Raw genomic sequence first — 18,004 nt, 5'->3', positions numbered from 1 at the left:
CAATATAGTAACGTAACTCCAGTATTAGTAATGATTGTAACAGTAATGTTACAATAAGTCTTTTTCAGTTTGTCCCCCCTTGTTCATTAAGTCTTTTTTAAAAGCGTAACTTTTGTTTGTGTATGTCTGTGATGTACATACTGTAGCTCTGACTCCTGTAGCTTGCTTTGCATCTTTGACATGCTCACCGGCCATCCACCTCACCCTTCTCTTCCAGATCCACTTCCTCATGATTCTGTCAGCAAACTGGGCCTACCTTAAGGATGCCAGTCAAATGCATGCCTACCAAGACATCAAAATGAAGGAAGAGCGGGAACTGCAGGACATCACCTCACGCTCAAAGGAATGCCTCAATTCCTACACATGAGGACATTATACACTCGAGACACACACACACACACACACACACACACACACACACACACACACACACACACACACACACACACACACACACACACACACACACACACACACACACACACACACACACACACACACACACACACACACACACACACACACACACGCACGCACGCACGCACGCACGCACGCACACACACACACACACACACACACACACTGTGGCCAAGCACTGTGGCCCCTTTGGACCAAGACAACGCTCAGCTAAAATAACCTGCCAACTGCTGTGACACTGTGCAGTACTAACCAGGCTCCTAACAAACTAATGCATCAGTGTTGCTTTCTGCACTAACTCACCAATAAGTGTTTTCAAATTGCTACATAAAGTTTCCTTAATGCTACTTTTTTTCTGAAGGGAAAAAAAGCAGTTTTGACTTCTGATATTCATGTAGTCTTTGATCTTCTCCGGCCCTTTTTCTTATCACCAGTTTTTTGGCTGGCAAAGCTTGAGACATTGCACTATTCTTATAAAACGCATAACGATGTTTGGTTTGTTTTACAGTCTTGCTTTGTCTTTCTTTTGAGCTGTGGTGGCCACTTTTCAACATGGGAATGTGACATTTTAGTTAGTTTGCTCTTTTTTTCCAATCAAAAAAAATGCATATTAATTATACATAACGTGAAAAGCCTCATAGCATAGAGTTAGCGTGCCACTTGTACATAAAGTAGCATGTCAGAAGAACCATAAAATGATAACAACTGACAAGACACAGTGGCATGTAACAGGATGTTTTGCTCTGACTTCACAACAACGATAGAGGTCAAATATATTAAGTGAAACCATTTCTGTCGTACGCGTGGTGGCATTTCACTGCAACTTAAAGGAATAGTTCACACTCATAATGTCCATTTGTATATCAGTTAATTACCATGTGTTGCCCTGAATTTGAAGAATGAAGAAAACATTTGTCGCGTGCCTTCACAGTGAACAGAGAATCAAAGAAACGGAGAAAAGTCATGATGCATTGAAGAGCAAACAGCAAAACTATATCAAAACGTCTGTTTACAATCTCTCTTAGACAACTTGTGCAGTATAATCCAATTCTCATTTATCCAATCGTATGCTCATGACTTCCCAAACACACGTGTTTGCTCCAAAACTTTACTATTTATAACATGTCTTTTAGCGAAATGCATGCGTTAGGGAAGAACTGAGCACACTTTGATTATACTTGTGTGGCAGCTTGTAAACATTATTACCCCATAACTTTAATGTATTAATACTTTTCTCCGTGGAAGCATGTGACAAGAAGTACTTTCAACATGAATTCAGGGCCACACTGAGTAATTAGTTCTACGTAGATTCTTTCATTGTAGTTATAAGTCACTCAGAACATTCATGGCCTACATTAGCACTACCTCAGGTTTGCACTAGAGCCTATGGAACAATTTAACTGGAAAAAACACTTCGCCCTTGGGAAACTATGATTTGAAAATCCTATTATAATCACACACACCGGGAGCTGCTCTACATCACGTACGTCATAGGATTGAATCTTTATGGATAATGCCATACAAATAACTTGCTTGCTAAATGTGAAATGCTGCCAATAATAACAGAGGGATAGTCAATATCTTAAAAGTATGGTCCATATGTATTTATTCATACGAATGGAAAAACAAGGTCAAGGCTTGCCAACACAGAGAGCTCTCTGATCCCTCATAAATGCTTTTTAGCCTGTTTATTGTAATGTCTCATCATATATTGTAATATATGATCAAAATTAACTTGATTTTGAAAAGTCTTGTGAAAAAAAAACAAGTGTGACTATGTCCCATGTGCATTGGTACTATTGGTTAAAAAAAAAAAAACCCTTACAGAACTGAAGGTGTGAAAAATGTAAACTTGTTACAAGTCAGGATTTTTAGTGTTTTCTTATTTTTTAAGATAAAACCACTTGATTTTTGTGCTTTTCTATTATTGCACCAGTTTTGATGTGCAATTGTCATAATGCTGACATAATTACTCATGTAATCTTTTCTTTCTATTAGTTGAGTTACAGGAATATGTTTCTTTGTTGCATGAAGACAACTGTTTCTGCAGTGACACGTGATGTGCAGTCATGTATACTGACATCAGTAGTAGGCAGTGTTTGCCTGTTTCCTTTTCTAAATGAACACAAATTAATCAATTTTATGTAGCGTAGTAGTTATAGAAGTTTTAGGTTTTCTTTTCAGGTCAAAACAATATTTGTTGTATATTATTTTGTTGCCTGATTTTTTGTGTATGAATGTCAAGGGCTTCCTCGTGGATTACTGAACCATAACTTTTAATTAAACTTTCAAAAAAGAATTAGTTAAAACACCAGTCATTTTGAAAATTGTACAGTTATCTAAATGGTATTTAGCCAAAGTATGAATGCCATTGTAACTCTCTACATAGTGTTTTACACAGTACCTGAGAGATTTAAAGCTTGCATAGTTCTCTGCAGGACTAATAGCAGGTGTACGATGGCCAAGGAGAAACCTGACAGATGTACATGAAGCCACTGTACATCTCATCTTTCTATACTGCATTTACTGTTGAATAAACCAAAAACTAAAGAATAAAGGCTACCTATCAATCACCAGGAGGACAAAAACCCAACATCCTGTCTGACTGTAAACCCCTTTATGACATTACTCAACTGGCCTGTTGACTGTTTTTATGAAATAAATAAATAAAAATAAAACAAATGTCACTCTGTTGGAGCGTTTTCTTTCTTTCTTTTGAGTTATAAAAATATCGTGTTTGGTTGTGTTCAGTGACTCAAAAAGAAAAAAATCCAATATGCTTTATTCAGAACATATGCAATTCATGTAAATTATTGTGTCAAAAAATATACACACTGAAAAGCAAAATCTTAAAATAGAAAACAATAAATGCTTCACGCCTGTTAAAAACAGAGGCTTGTATAATTCATCAGTTTATTAAAGCGCTCTGGAACAACCAGCTCACCAGAAATCATCATCATCTTCATCCTTGTGTGAATATGCTGCAATGCTGGGAAAACAACATCAAGTTAATTTGTGAAAGCCTCGAGGGACAGAAAAGAATAAATAAAATAAACCAAAAGTAGTATTTCTCAATTAATTCATCCTTAAGACAACACAATTCCAGAACAAATAACAATAAAAGGGCCAGGAGATGAAAAACAAGTAAAGAATTAGATTCTTTTGGAAGAGGATTATGTGGGCTTATACGTTTATTAAACTTCCCTACAGTAATAACATAGCTTTTAAATTGGAAAACTTAATTGTGTTGTATTCACAAGTAAAGCTGTAAGTCTAGTCAAGTGTTTTAGTTACCTGTCATCTTTCTCCTCAGACAAACTCTTGGCCCCTGGGCTTGTATGTTCTGCTTCTTCTCTTCCAGGGCTCTGAAACCACCCCCCACTCAGTTTAACACACAGGTGCAGCTGCTACTCAAGTCATAAAAGCAAAGTTCTTACAGGAGAGTGTGTCGCTCACCTGTGCATGCTGCTTCTCTCTTGCTTCCAGGACCATCTTCATGTATTTCTCCAATGGATTTTCGCCCTCAGACTCCTCCCCGTTATCATCCGCCTCTTGCTTCTGCTCTTCATCTGCTCCTTTATTAATCCCAGGTTCTTCTGTTTCCTGTCCTTGTTGCTCCCTCTCTTGCAAAAGCTGGTTAGTTGCAAATATTGTCAATATTCATTTCATCGTGCTATCTCCGATCTCTATTTTCTTAAAGAGAACTTTGTGCAAGATAATGATTACCATCTCTGTCTCCAGTCTTTCAAGCTCTTGCAGCTCCCTCTCTCTGGCTTCATCTTGCTCCATTTGCCTCTGTTCTAGTCTTTCCTTTCGCTCTCTTTCCCACCTCTGCTCATCATCCTCTACATTTTCTTCCCCAGCCGATTCACCTGAAGCTTGTGGGACTTCTATAAAGCAAATTAAATAGAATAGAATAGAAATACTTTATTGATCCCAAGCTGGGAAATTGCAGAAAGAAAATTAGCTAAATGAATTGTCAGCCGTCCCTTTATTTTGGTTTAAGAAACAATGCACCCCAGAATGAACATCCCACATATGAGGGAAATTTGAGAGAGTCATACAGTCAGACTGATGGTGTACAGTAGGTGTCCATTCTTGTCATTTGGGGTCAACCAAGACTATGTGTCAGTAAGGGGTGGGGGACTAACGACTCACCCGCCTGGCCCTGCAAGTCTATCGGGTCTTCTGGGAGGTCCTGTGGGCGGGGGACAGCGGGGCCGTCAGGGGCCTCCTCAGAGAGAGGGACGGCAGTGTCCAGGAGAAGCTCTGGAATGTGGCCGGGCTCTGGAGAGAGACATGCACAAAGAGATCTTTTATGCTCCACCATAATGCAAAAGGGCCAGAGGACCAGCACAGAATACATAATCAGCTGCCCTTCATCTTCACCATTGTGCGGGGCCACTGAAAGGACACTTTGGAAGCCAGTCACACACTCATTAAAAACCAGCCATTCCCTAATCAAAAACCTCCACACCGGATATACTGCATTTGGGGATTTTGTTTAAATAAATGGTAATGAAACTAAAAAAAAAAATACATATATTAATGTATGGCTTTTCATCCCAGGATAGAGTGGAATCTTTAGACACAACAGGAAAAACTCCAGGTGCTGATTATTAAGGAAATTGTGCTTTTGACATGGACACTTGGAGATCTGGGAGTCTTTGCTTCATGTGTCTTCCAGACAGTAAAACACCATGCAACAGGACTGTAAAGAGTACATTATGTGCAAACAGGTTAGACATTCAGCGTTGATTACAACAATTCTGCTTTTATGTGTCAAGCGCAACTACACAACCAAACAGCCTTTTCAGTACACTACCATGTTGTATTTGCAAACTGGAGAAGATCTAAACTTGGTCTCACATCGTCAGGAAGGCAAAACACAACTGAGTTATGTTGTAGGGTTGCTTAATTAATAAAAAAACAAAACAACAAATACTAGTTAAAAGTACCTGACAAAATCCCTGTGAGATCTTCAAGGCTTATTTTCTCTGGCTGTGGGGAAGACTCCGAGCTGGAGAACACGGGGTGCAGCTTTGGTGGACTGACAGAAACAGGGGCAAAAAAATGAGTGCATTAATGTTCACTATCGCTATGTTAAAATGTATAAAAGTGTTTTACTGTCCTTGCTAAAGTGATGCCAGATGGTACCTGGACTGGTCTCGTGCTGTGCTCTTGAGCTGAGGACTGCGGGGTGAACTGAGCTCAGAGGAAGAGTCACCGGAGGTCGCCACCTCGTCGTGGGGGGCACGAGGGAGTTGTCTGTCGAATGACAACTCCGGGAACGCCATCGGAGACAAAACTGCTTCTATAAAATGTTAAGACTTTTTTGTAAGACAATACCCTCATGGGAGAATGATCAGAATCGAAAAGGTGACATGACAAGGTGTGGAGTGACTGTTCTGAATGTTTAAACTCTTTACATTCTAGCAGTTAGTTAAAAATGTTTACTGTAAGTGTTAAATACCGCATATGGGTGCTGACGACATGGAACCATTTCATTTTTTATTTCATGACAGTAAAAAAAGGTTGGTGCATCTAATCCCTTTTGAAGCGTTTTCACCAGATTAAGAATTTTTTTTTAAGGTACCTTCTGGAATCTCTCTTTGAAGCTTTTTCCTGGAGGAAGAGTGAGGTGTGGAGGATAGACGTCTGAACGGAGGGCTGCTTGCATCCTGGGGATGTCCATCTCTTTTAAACAGAGATTCAGTCAATGAATGGAGACTGTGGTCGGTGAAAACTGTGGACTGGGGTTGATTATGGTCTTCGGAGAAGGTCACTCTCGGTTGTGCAGGTTGTACGGTGTTTCTCGTGTCAAAGGGTGCATAGGATGGGGTTCTGGTAGTTTGTGGAGACATTGATCTGTGTGAGACTTTGGATTTGTAAGACGAGTGGGCGTGTGAATGATGATAGACTTGTTTTCTTAGAGGAGAGTCAAAACAACGGGAGGGATGCGCTCCTTGTGGGGATAGAGGTCTTGGGGGAAGCATGTGTGAGATGCTGGAGTGCACTGCCCTCTGCTGGTAGTTCCTGTAGGCTTCCTCCAAGGTCTCAGCCTCCTCCTGCAGCTCCTGGATACGTGCCTTGGCCTTAGCCACCAGCTCTGTGTCGGAGTCGGGAGAGTCACTCCAAGGCGGCTTGTGTCCTCGCATGGGAACACTTGCTTCAGAAACATCATCATAACCCAACCTGTCTCTTAGCAGAGCTCTGTCCACATAGATGTCAGGGGGAACCAGCTTGTCAGCGCTCAGCTCCAGTATTGAGCGATCAACAAGAGAAGGCTTGGGGTTACGCAGCACTTCGTTTTCAAGAGCTGCCATCGTCGCATACACAAAAGAAAAAGGGAAAGAAAAGGAAAAGCACAAAAGAGGAGAGGTGAACACTAATACAGAAGACCGACCACCATTACAGGGCACAAAACAGAAAAAAGAGGTTAGAAAAACTAATTTCCAAGAACAATTTACATGCACTTACATCTACAGTCTGGCTGCTACTACTGCAACATGGCTTCCTTTCTTGTTTTTGCTAAAATGTTTATTATAGTAATTTAAAAAGGGATAATGTTTTACGTCTTGATTTTCAAGGATTTCCAAGAAAGGAAGCCAGTTTATGTAAAGCAGAAATAAAGTTAACCAGTTATGTGTAGATAATATATACAGTATATGATAAGATATGGGACCGTATATTGGAAAAATATGTAGGACAGTCCACGGCAAGAGAAAGATAATCTTATAATCTCGTTTGAATTGTGCCATGAATTACAAGTTCGCCAATTTAAAAGATAATTTTGCAAGTCAAGAAAGTGGCAGTTTGTCAATTAACTGTTGAAGTATAAGATGTGACAATACAATAAAAAGACAACACACCCAGAAGGTTGCGTCACAGACGCATCCTTACTCTCTTGCTCACTGAGGCTATGATGCCTGTGTGTTTCATTCTCCCATGTAATACTTTTTCAACAAAGTGAACAACCAGACTGGGGCCCTACTGTGTAGAGTTATTCTCTCCATGTCTGCGTGGGTTCTCCGGCTTCCTCGAAGACAACACAGTCCAAAGACTTGCACGTGTTAGGTTAATTGATGACTCTAAATTACCCGTAGGTGTGAATGTGAGTTTGAATGGTTGTTTGACTCGGTTTGTCTCCATGTGCCCTGCGATAGACTAGCGTCCGGTCCAGAGTGTACCAGGGTGACGTGTATTGTGCAAGACGAGAGTGGTTTAACACAATGGTACTACGACAAACTGCAACTTTTCTGACTTGCTAAATCATCTTTTAAATGAACACATACTGTATGTGTAATTCATGGCCCAATGCAAACCGGATCAAAAAATGATTTGTCTCTCGCCATTGATTACTTTACATATTCTTTTGTGAAATAACATCCCATGGGGGACACCAGAAGTGCAGGAACATTGCCTCTCTATTGTAATGTTCATAACTGCACACAGAAACCTACATCATTCAAAGTGATGATCCCACCCAGACGTGGCAGACATGCATTGCTAATCATGGGGTACCTTGTTGAGTTTGGCGAAGCTGCATCTTAATTTCCTCAATGTGGTTAGTCATCCACTGTGACCTCTCCTCACACTCCATTAACTGAGCCTTAAGCTGAGCGCACCGTTCCACCTGCAGAAAAAAAACCCCAACAGGAAATCATACAAGAAGTTGCTTGCACACAGTATAAGACAGAAAGTGTCCGGTGACTTCTTAGTATTCTGAATGTAAATAAGGTGGCAAAGTGTATAAAAAAAATAAAATATGCTAAATATTTTGTCTCCGGTAGGATCAGTTTATGTTTATAGTTTATGAACCATTCCCACATTTGAGTTATTCCATGATGGTAGAGGTAGTAGCTGAGTTTAATGTTGTATAAACTATTTCAAATGTAACCAAAGCATTTCAAACTAAAATTCAGTCGCAACAATTAAATACAATAAAATATTTGATTTATCTCTCACATAGGGCTAGTGTCAGTCCTTGTGCCAAGGTAATTTAGTGAACAAGTTAATGTTTATTTTATCTGATATATATTATTAATGTTTTTTTTCCCGTTCATGTTTGTTTATTAAAATAAGATATGTGTAAAGTATAGGTAGAGGTCATTTGAAAACTCAAGAATATACAAGAAATTCCCCAAGGTGAGACAAAACTGCGTGGAGAAAAAAAGCTGAACACATTCCCTTTCCCACACTCTGCAAGAGGCTGTGATGTGACTGACCTCACTCTGGAGCTGTGCCTGCAGCACCTGTTTCTGGTTGTCAAACTCTTCCACATCCAGTGTGCGAGCACTCTGCAGCCTTCGTAGCTCCATCTGCAACGCCAGCTGCTCCTTGGATGGCTTGCCCAAATCTGAGAAAGAGGTTATAATAGTCAAAACAAAGTTTAAAAGCGCATCATTTTGCCAATTCAGTGGGAAAGCTACCTAAAGAAAAGGCATCTGGGGATACACAGGAGTTGTTCTGATTAAGAGTGTCATGCTCAAGTTCACAATGTTGGCAGTATGGATCTGACCAGCATGAGAATATCGCATATGGGGCCTCACAACATGTTTCTGTCTTCTGTCAGTGATGAGGAAAGAGGCCAACTGCTCCACTGCCTCAAACAGGAAGAATACCGTATCCTTCAGAGAAAGGTTAATTTCTGGTTCTTAGCCATTGGTAAAGGAAGCCTTCTGTCTCTGCTCACTGTGCTCTCTGCTCCCCTTCACATGCCCAATCCCTCACTAGTGATTTTTTAGTGAGTTGTCTGCAGAGCTACAAACACAGCACAGTGGCCCCCACAGACGCCAGAAGCAATGGGACAGACTAACACCAATGCTTCATAGTACACCGCATCTCCCACAGCTCACAATGAACCGACACTAAAATCCAATTCCTACGTTTCATTCACAGTGCTTATCTCAGTTATTTAAAAAAAACAACAACTAATGTTACTGTTTTTTTTAGATTTATAAGTGATAACTCTCTCAGGCATTACATGCATCAGCCACAAAGGAATCAAGTGTACATTATTAAAAGACAGAAAACCCCTGATCCGATCCATGCCAATCCTCACCTCCACGGAGATGCTGGTTCTCCTCTTGGGCCTCCTCCAGCTGTTTCTTCAGCAGCCGCAGCTGCCCCTGCAGCTCTGCTTTCTCTCTTTTCAAGCTGGGATAGTCACTCATGGTCTCGAGTCTTTCCCTTAACAGCTCCTTCTGCTGAGTCAGCAGAGAAATATGCTGCTGTGCTGTGTCTAGCTCAACCTGGAAAACAACAGAAGAGACAGGAAAAGAGCAGGCAAAATTAATCTGGAAACTCAATTTAACAATTAGACTGTGTACCATCTAATTATTACATTACATTATTACCACATCACACTGAAGGATTGGAAGTTTTGTCTGGATACGAGTGTTGAATTATTTAATATTATGCCTATTGCCCATTGAAGAAGGTGAAGTTGATACTGCTGATACATAACGGGTTATGTTGTTTACCTGCAGCCGTCTCAGTTCTGAACATGCTCTGCTGTGCTCCTCTAATTTGCCATCAATTACAGCTGACTCCTTTTGGATACGAACAGTTTCCACTAAGAAATAACAAGCATGTAAACACAGAATCAAACCAAAACACCAGAAAGAGCAAACCAGTAGTAAGTAATCTTGCATTTCTTTAAATACTCACATTTGTTTCTGTTCTCATTCTCAGATAGTTTTTCTGTTCTCTTGATGAATTCATCCTTCAACTCAAGCTCGTACCTAATATTATGAAGACACAAGAACAACATTCAAAAAAGAGCTCTGAAACTATATCAACACGATCAATCTTGGAAATCCATGAAGGCTCTTATAGAGTAATAAATCAAAGTAGCTGCAATTTAGACTTGTTAAAGCAATGTATCAATTGGTCCGGTCCTTTGTGTATGTGGTCATCAAAAACACTGTTGCCGTGTGGAGGCAATCCCAGCCCACCTTTTTTCAGTATTTTAAGTAGAGCATCTTTACGTCTGTAAATATGCATGACCTAACTATATAACTGATTAAGTTATAGTTTTTATATAATAACAAATCATAACCATTAACACAGAAATTCACTTTTGGATTTTGAGGTCTAAATATACATATTAGAGTGCAAAATTTCAACTTTAATAATAATAAAAAAACAAAAAAAACAATTCACTTTGATTTGACCTAGATATACTATGGACTATGAAGTTAGTAAGCATACATACATTGTAAAATTAATCAAAATAAATATTTGTTTTCCATTTTACAACAAAGAATCCATCTAAGTCAAATAATTTATTTATTCGTTTTTTTTACTGTAGAGTGGAATAAATCTCTGAATGAAGATTTCCAATGCACACTGTACATACATGATACTTTTACTTTAAACCTATAAAACAGTGACATCCTCTGGTCACACAATGACAATATCCCGAACAAGACAACATACACTCAACTTGAGAGATAAAGTGCACTAACAGAATTAAGAGAACATCAAATGAGACTGCATATGTGTAATCAACTGACTATGTCTAACAGGTCAATCTGAGCCAAATGAACACACAAACAAACCTTGTGCAACATGAAAATACCTGGAAAGTTCATTCTTCAGCCTTTGGTCATGCGTGTCCTCCATAGTCTTCAATGCCAGTTCTCTCCTCCTAAGCAGCTCTTCAGAGGTCTTTACCTTCTCTTCGTGAATTTGACAAGTCCTAACATCATAAAAACATAGTCACATTCATAGTCTGCGGCGAACCAGTGGTCAAAATGAGAGGGCATAGCACCGCTTCAGGAACCCGGATGGTAAATATAAAGCTCTCACTTTTCAAAAGCTTCCATCCTCATCCTCAGCTCATTCTCTCTGTTCCGCACGGTTTCGATTTCTTTCAGGACTGATTGTCTCTGCATATACACGTTTTTTTCTTCAATCTAAAAAAAAAAAAAAAAGAGAAATGAGCCGCCATGATATCACTTTTAAGAAATTATTATTTGTAAAGATTTATCCTGAGAGAAATAAATAGAGTACAACATCATTTTAGGATTAACCTACCTCTTGTTGTTTTTGTAAACGATCAATAGCATTTTTCTCCCGGTCCATCAACGCCTTTGCCTTCATCTCGTAAGTCCTCTCCAGCTCTTGCTTCAACTTATCAAATTCTTTATGAAATTTTGCTTTTTCTTCCATCCTTACCTTGGCCATTTCAACATCTCTGAAATGTTGCATCTTAAGAAAGAAAAGACTGAGAATGTTGAGGCCAGCGGGAAAGTTACCTGATCACATATTAGCCATTCATAAAACATATCACATTCATGCAATAGGTTTACATCATAAAGAAATGATTACCTTGTAAAACATAGTTTAGTGCTAGTACGAGCTGCTCACAATGCTTTTGATTAAAAAAAATATACATACCTTTGTGTTAATTTCTGCTTGCATTTGTGCTTCTATTTCTTTTCTATAGGCAGCCAGTTTTGATTGGAATGAAAAAAAATTGTCCCCGCTGTGTTTGGAGCTCTCATATTCCTTATCAATCATTTTCATCTTCTCGACTGTTTATGGAAGAAAAGAAAACATTAAAAACTGTGTTGAAAGGCATGTATTTTAAATGCAATTTATGACTTTATTTCATCATACCAAGAGACTCTCCATAACTTGCTATACTGGTTGTCTGAGTGTCAGCATCATGACACAGGCCGTGAGTATATTGGTGTGTTAGTTTTGATAGAAGGCTAATCAGGAACCCTGCTAGACAAAGAGAAAATATATCAGCGACGGACCATAGGGCCAGGAACAATTCAAAAAGGAACAGAATGCTGCACATACCTTTATCATTATCTTTGTTTGATGACTGTAAAAGAAAAACACAAAAAAAAACACCATTATCATCGACACATTTTTTTATATTTCAAAAATAGTATTCGACATGCAAAATCATGTTATTCATTACCAGGGTTCTGCAAAGGGCTGATTCAGGATCAATTTTAAGAAGCTGAAGAAGGTCTCCCTTTGTGAAAACCTGCCAAAATGGACCGAAGACCAAAAATTTCATATGCATTGATGTCCTTTACACTTTAAGCTGCAGTAAATTAGACAAATGATCGTGCTCACCTTCTCTTTGCATAGGCCACTTTCAGGGTAGAACACAGAAAGGGTGTACTCATACCCTGAGGAGCGCAGATGATCAGCCACTATGCTGTTACAGGCTGAGACCAAAAGGGGTTCCGATTTCACAGGTACTGGTCTGGGAACTGGTTCTCTTCCAGTCAAAGGTGGGTGTTTTAACTCTTGGATGAGCTGATTTCGCATCTGCGTCTGAATCATATCAGAAGAGTGAAAGAAAAGACGAATTAGACACTCTGAAGCGTATGTTAGTTAGAGTAGGCTTGGACTAACCAGTATTAAGTCAGTTTGATACTCAACATTCATTTGATATTCAGAATAAAAAAAATAGTATGCATGCAAGTCTGTGAATGTTCTAATTTTGTCCAGGTCATAGTTATCCTCAAATCAATTTCAGTCAAAAGCAACTGGACTTGGTTATAACCAAGTAAGCCATTTCATTGAATTATGTCAAACCACTTGTGCAACATAAAGACTAATATTCCTTATGTATTTTTATTCTGTATATCAAATGAATGTTGAATATCAAACTGACCCAATACTGGTCTTGGACTATTAGAGCCAAGAGCAACTCCATTTGCATTACTTACTTTGAGTGTATCAAGTACTCCTTTATTTTTAAAAGTTTGATAGAGTCTTTTCCTCAGCTCATCTGGGGATAACGTGTCTTCCCTGACCGAGGACATAACTGTTGAGTGTTGTTGTTTTCTAGGTCCTGACAGAAGAAAGACAAAAGCAGACAACAGCACGGTAAAGCTGACATGGCGAGCAAGATAACCAAAACCGCAACAACTTTAAAATTGGTCTTACCTGGTGTTGGGCTCTTATCACTCTTTTTCGTTTAACACACGATAAAGATAGCCATCTCAAAAAATTGAATAATTCCTCTAGTAACGAACCTGACAACCAGAAAGCGTCACGGCGTCCCTTTCCAGGAGGTGTGCCTTCAGCATTTAAATCCGTCAACGGAAAATGTCGTTCCGGGCCCACAGTTATGACGTCACGAAAAACGGCATTTTATTATTACTCAGTAATTTATGGTAAATGTTTAAGCCAGTAATGATTTAGCTCAGATAAACACGGTCGTCGCTAAACCCCTTTTGAATATATAAATATTATTATTTTATTTTTTACAGTAGATAAGATATACATATATTTGGCTGCGTGACCATGTCGTCATCCTTGTGCGACTGTTCTCGCGTCTCTCCAGGAAGCAAAATTAACAGGTTAACAAAAGTCGTGTTTTATTAAAGTAACAAGGCTTCCCTTGTGTGTGTACGTTGTGTTTGTATACACCTTAAATGCGCCATTTGTTAATTTTAGTTTCACAAGAATCACTTAATGACTTAAACGTCTGTCGAGTACTGCGGCTAACGTTAGCTTTCTAACTGTTAGCTGAAAGGTAACGCGTTATTAAACTATTTAACCTATCTGTTTGTTTTGACTGTTTTTAGGAGAGTTTGGCTTTGCTAAGAAGAAGGAAAAGCCATGTCTGGAAGTTTTTATTTCGTCATGGTTGGTCACCAGGACAACCCTGTGTTTGAGATGGAGTTCTTACCAGCTGGGAAGGTTGAATCAAAGGTAACATGACTTTATTAATAACACCAGCAGATATTCCAGTACATATTTTCTTGTGCAATTATAGTGGTAAAAAATGACGTTATTCATTCGCCTAGCCATAGACTTCAGCATCAATGCCAGGACCCAATGTACTGTATAAACAATATGTCATGTGACCAGCTGTCTTTAATGGCCTTTCTAGGTATTTATAGGAAATAATAATGCCTGTTGATGTATTGTATTTGATGAGATTTGTGTTGTTGCCCACAGGATGACCATCGTCACCTGAACCAGTTCATTGCACATGCTGCCCTGGATTTGGTGGATGAAAACATGTGGCTGTCAAACAATATGTACTTGAAAACCGTGGACAAGTTCAACGAGTGGTTTGTCTCTGCCTTCGTCACTGCAGGACATATCCTTTCTATTCTATTTTATTCTTCCCTTTTTATTCCCCCGTAGAAGACGATACATAATTATTTATTAGTGGTGGTAATCGCAATCAAAAAATGAATATTATTGCCATGTAGTTTACTGACACAAGAGACGGACAAAAACACCTACTTGGCTAATATGTTTAATAAAGTAATTTCAGAGGTGGACAAATGTAATTTGGATACAATATTGCAAGATAACTGAAACAATCAGCTGATTAACTGACAAATAACTGAAGGCAGTCATATCCTTTTGTCATTCTGTGGTCATATTCAAGGAATTAATTGGCAGAGCTTTTTCTTTAACTATTTGCTGCACATATAAGATTAATCATGCTGCATGATGTGCGACAAGAAGATGGAATTAAAAACTTTTTTAATGACGTCTATGATTTATATATTAAGGTAAGTTGCCTTCCGTTTGATTAGAGTAACTTTGAACGAGGTAACATTTGGTCTATTTTTTTTCACCTTGTTTGATTTAATCATTTATTTTGTCTTCCAGTTTGCAATGAATCCATTTTATGAAATCAATGCACCGATCCGCTCAACTGCTTTTGAGAGGAAAGTACAGTTTCTTGGAAAGAAACATCTCCTGAGTTAATCTCTTCTCATGTACAATGACTCTAATGCATCTTGTCTATTTGTTGTAACACATTTGATTTCTATGTTGTTCTTTTCCTGTTTCACAAATGTAAAATGTATTGAACACAGATTTTCTATAAAATATGTTATTGTCTGCTGTAAGGTAATGTTTGTTTCTTGATTTCTTGCATGGGATGAATTTCGAGTATGGCTAATGTATGCTAATTGTCAACATTAGACTTTAAGGCATTTAAACCCCCAAGAGTACTCAACCAGTCATGGAAAAACAAACAAACAAAATAACATTATGATTAATAGACACAATCTTGACAGTTAGGCATGTATCTCTTAGTTCGGGCATTATGTCACTATAGTGGTTACACAGCAGAATGGTAATGTTCAGTTCAAACCTTGGGGATAAACAGTTGTCAGGATACAAAATATGCTTTAAGAGACAATTCTCAGGGGGTTTATTAATCATTTTGCATACCAGTAGTACAGATTTGAATATAAATGTAAATGAGAACATTGTCAATGAATGGTTCATTATTTTAAATATTAAGCTGTAGGGCAAGACCTTAAACTGCAAGTATAAAAAATGTTAGGAGTGTTTTAAAGATCAAAATCATTATTTAAAACAAACTCAGTGAGGGAAAGTTTCCTCAGTCATGACCCCTACTTCATTACACTTTCCTGAAGGCAACATTAAGTCAATTTTAAGGTAAAAACACTTTACAAAATACAAAAAATTCAAGAAAATTAAATACACCATATGCCATGCATGTTAACTTTGCTTTAATTTTAGTATCTTCTGTTGGGGATCGTGTCCCTCAGTGCTTTCAGCACAAATCTATTCACTAAGAAGAATGTGCACAAACCAGACCTAAAGCATTAATCACGACACGCCTCAATTTGTTAGTGACACATACGTAGTTCTGCCTAAGCTACTTCATCATTCTCAGAAATAGGGTTATTGGGCTGTGTAAATTATTAATCATGCAGTTTTCTGAATATGTATACATAGGCCATCACTATCTGCTTTATTATATTTAGGAGTTAAGTTAAGAAACCCTATAATGATTAGACTCAAGGTAGTACATGTTTTAAGAGTGGCGTTATGGTTTTGCCTTCATGACAGAATGGAAAATTGAACCATTTGAGAGGGAAGTGAAACTACATTATTTTTCAGCTCCCCCTCTGAAGCATGACTTTTGAATTGTGGCAGAGCGGACTCAATGATTTAGTGATATTACAGTTATCTGTAAAAAATAATGTTTATATATGTATATAATTAGACTGGTATGAATTTAGTGTTTCCTCTCTTTCTCTTCAAACAGAAGTAGCATAGTTTGTTTAAGATGTTACTACAGCGTTGTAAACCTACAGCCCCGTCACACAACAGGCAGAACAGCAAATTTATGTTAGTGAAAACTCCAGGATGTTATGAACAGCAAGTGGCAGCAGAGCGAGGCTTTCTGTGGAGCTTGACTGTGTCTGTGGGGATGAGGTGGTCCGTTCTTTCATCCAATGCCAACACTCTGCGCACTGCCTCCTCAAAAGCCACCGCTACATTGGTGGCATCCTTGGCACTGGTCTCATAATAGGGGAAGCCGCCGTTCTCCTGGCACCATTGCTGAGCCTCCTCAGCAGACACCTGCCTTTCTGTCACGTCCAATTTGTTGCCCAAGACTACGAATGGGAAATTCTCTGGCTCCTTGACATCTGCATAGTAGATGAACTCCTTCTTCCAGTTGCCTAAGTTGAGGAAACTCTGGTTGTCATCTACACTGAATGTGAGCAGGCAGCAGTCAGAGCCACGATAGAAAGGTGTCCTCAAGCTGCGGAAGCGCTCCTGGCCAGCAGTGTCCCAGATCTGTAGGGTAACCTGGTGGCCATCTACCTCCAGTTCCTTGTTGAGGAACTCCACTCCGATGGTGTGGAAAAGGTGTGCGTCAAACTTGTTGGTAACATAACGATTCATGAGCGAGCTTTTTCCGACACCACCATCACCCAGCAGAATGACTTTAAGCAGGGATGTCTTTGTTGTCATGACTATTCACTCCCGATCAACCGCTTTGAAATAATTTACCTAAGGAGAAATGCAATGTGGACAATATATTTTTATTAACCTTTACCACACTCTTATTTTCAAGTAGCATTTAAATAAGCCAAGCAATTGACAACAACCACTGTAGATTTTACTGCATTTTTGGGAGATTTTTTGAGCCTTTTGGTCTCACCCCTGATTGGTTTTGTCCTCCTCCACTCGTCCAGATCATGTGCTGTGTAGACCCTGGTCCTCGGTCACATGCTCATATGTTTAATATTGATGTGAGCAGCCATGTAGGTAACGTTCAACCAGCTGGAACACAGCAGTTTCCTCATTAACAGATGGCCCAGGACAGCAGTTATAGCTGAGAAGCAATAAAGCATACCAAATGAGCAATACACAGTTTACAATGAACACTCCTATAGGGTATAAAATATTAGCTGGTGTATAATAAAGTACACGATATTACCTGTAACATGCTAATGCGCTAGTAGATCAGTCTGAATTGCCTGTATATCGGCTATCTACGTGTTAGCTAAGCTAGGCTATCATGAAAAAGGAAAACAAGGGAACACAGCTGGAGTTAGCTTAATGAAATATAATGTTCGCTAGGTCATGTTTACTTGCTAGTAACGTACCTTACAGTTTGGACCAGGCAGCTGCTGAATCAAGGAGAAACAAAACACGAACTAACTAATATTTACAATATTTTTGTATATGTTTGACAGCTCCCCGACTTAGCGTGTCTCGAGCATAGACTGTGGTCTCGAGATAGGGTGGCACCGTTTCCTGGTGAACCCCAAGTGATCGGTGCTAACGCAGATAGCTGCTAACGTGCTAACAG

General features: G+C 39.1%; 4 protein-coding genes across 8 annotated transcripts in view; 2 read left to right on the top strand and 2 right to left on the bottom strand.

Annotated features, from left to right (window-relative positions):
• gpm6bb (glycoprotein M6Bb) overlaps positions 1-3,071 on the top strand; it is a 33,141-nt gene extending 30,070 nt beyond the window's left edge. For both annotated transcript variants that reach the window (XM_083922343.1, XM_083922342.1), the window contains exon 7: positions 218-3,071. In XM_083922343.1, coding sequence (XP_083778469.1) covers positions 218-367 — 150 coding nt within the window. In that variant the 3' untranslated portion in view covers positions 368-3,071. The remainder of the gene's footprint in view (positions 1-217) is intronic.
• Positions 3,072-3,182: 111 nt separating this feature from the next.
• On the bottom strand, positions 3,183-13,452 carry ofd1 (OFD1 centriole and centriolar satellite protein). 2 transcript variants are annotated; one of them, XM_083922281.1, is made up of 23 exons: positions 13,342-13,452; positions 13,122-13,246; positions 12,520-12,723; positions 12,359-12,427; positions 12,235-12,259; positions 12,046-12,156; positions 11,824-11,960; positions 11,461-11,634; positions 11,233-11,339; positions 11,003-11,122; positions 10,090-10,163; positions 9,903-9,994; positions 9,482-9,671; positions 8,646-8,776; positions 7,942-8,053; positions 6,014-6,736; positions 5,575-5,731; positions 5,376-5,467; positions 4,576-4,704; positions 4,144-4,307; positions 3,874-4,050; positions 3,712-3,782; positions 3,183-3,406 (listed from the first exon to the last, which is right to left on the bottom strand). In XM_083922281.1, exons 2-23 carry the CDS (start codon positions 13,215-13,217, stop codon positions 3,358-3,360), a joined length of 3,204 nt encoding a protein of 1,067 aa, XP_083778407.1. In that variant the 5' UTR covers positions 13,218-13,246; positions 13,342-13,452; the 3' UTR covers positions 3,183-3,357. The 2 variants fall into 2 exon arrangements, with proteins under 2 accessions (XP_083778407.1, XP_083778408.1); XM_083922282.1 differs by having other exon boundaries at positions 12,046-12,153.
• Positions 13,453-13,719: 267 nt separating this feature from the next.
• On the top strand, positions 13,720-15,272 carry trappc2 (trafficking protein particle complex subunit 2). Its single transcript, XM_083922149.1, has 5 exons — positions 13,720-13,757; positions 13,986-14,112; positions 14,362-14,510; positions 14,849-14,930; positions 15,031-15,272. Exons 2-5 carry the CDS (start codon positions 14,020-14,022, stop codon positions 15,127-15,129), a joined length of 423 nt encoding a protein of 140 aa, XP_083778275.1. The 5' UTR covers positions 13,720-13,757; positions 13,986-14,019; the 3' UTR covers positions 15,130-15,272.
• A 130-nt stretch (positions 15,273-15,402) lies between these two features.
• rab9a (RAB9A, member RAS oncogene family) lies at positions 15,403-18,004 on the bottom strand. Of its 3 annotated transcripts, none has more exons than XM_083921728.1 (3): positions 17,799-18,004; positions 17,351-17,524; positions 15,403-17,199 (listed from the first exon to the last, which is right to left on the bottom strand). In XM_083921728.1, exon 3 carries the CDS (start codon positions 17,158-17,160, stop codon positions 16,552-16,554), a length of 609 nt encoding a protein of 202 aa, XP_083777854.1. In that variant the 5' UTR covers positions 17,161-17,199; positions 17,351-17,524; positions 17,799-18,004; the 3' UTR covers positions 15,403-16,551. The 3 variants fall into 3 exon arrangements, with proteins under 3 accessions (XP_083777854.1, XP_083777855.1, XP_083777856.1); XM_083921729.1 differs by having other exon boundaries at positions 17,351-17,472; XM_083921730.1 differs by having other exon boundaries at positions 17,351-17,472; positions 17,804-18,004.

Source organism: Echiichthys vipera (genome assembly GCF_963691815.1).
Source record: "Echiichthys vipera genome assembly, chromosome: 10".
NCBI classification, from domain to species: Eukaryota; Metazoa; Chordata; class Actinopteri; order Perciformes; family Trachinidae; genus Echiichthys; species Echiichthys vipera.
This window is presented reverse-complemented; position numbering and strand designations above follow the sequence as displayed.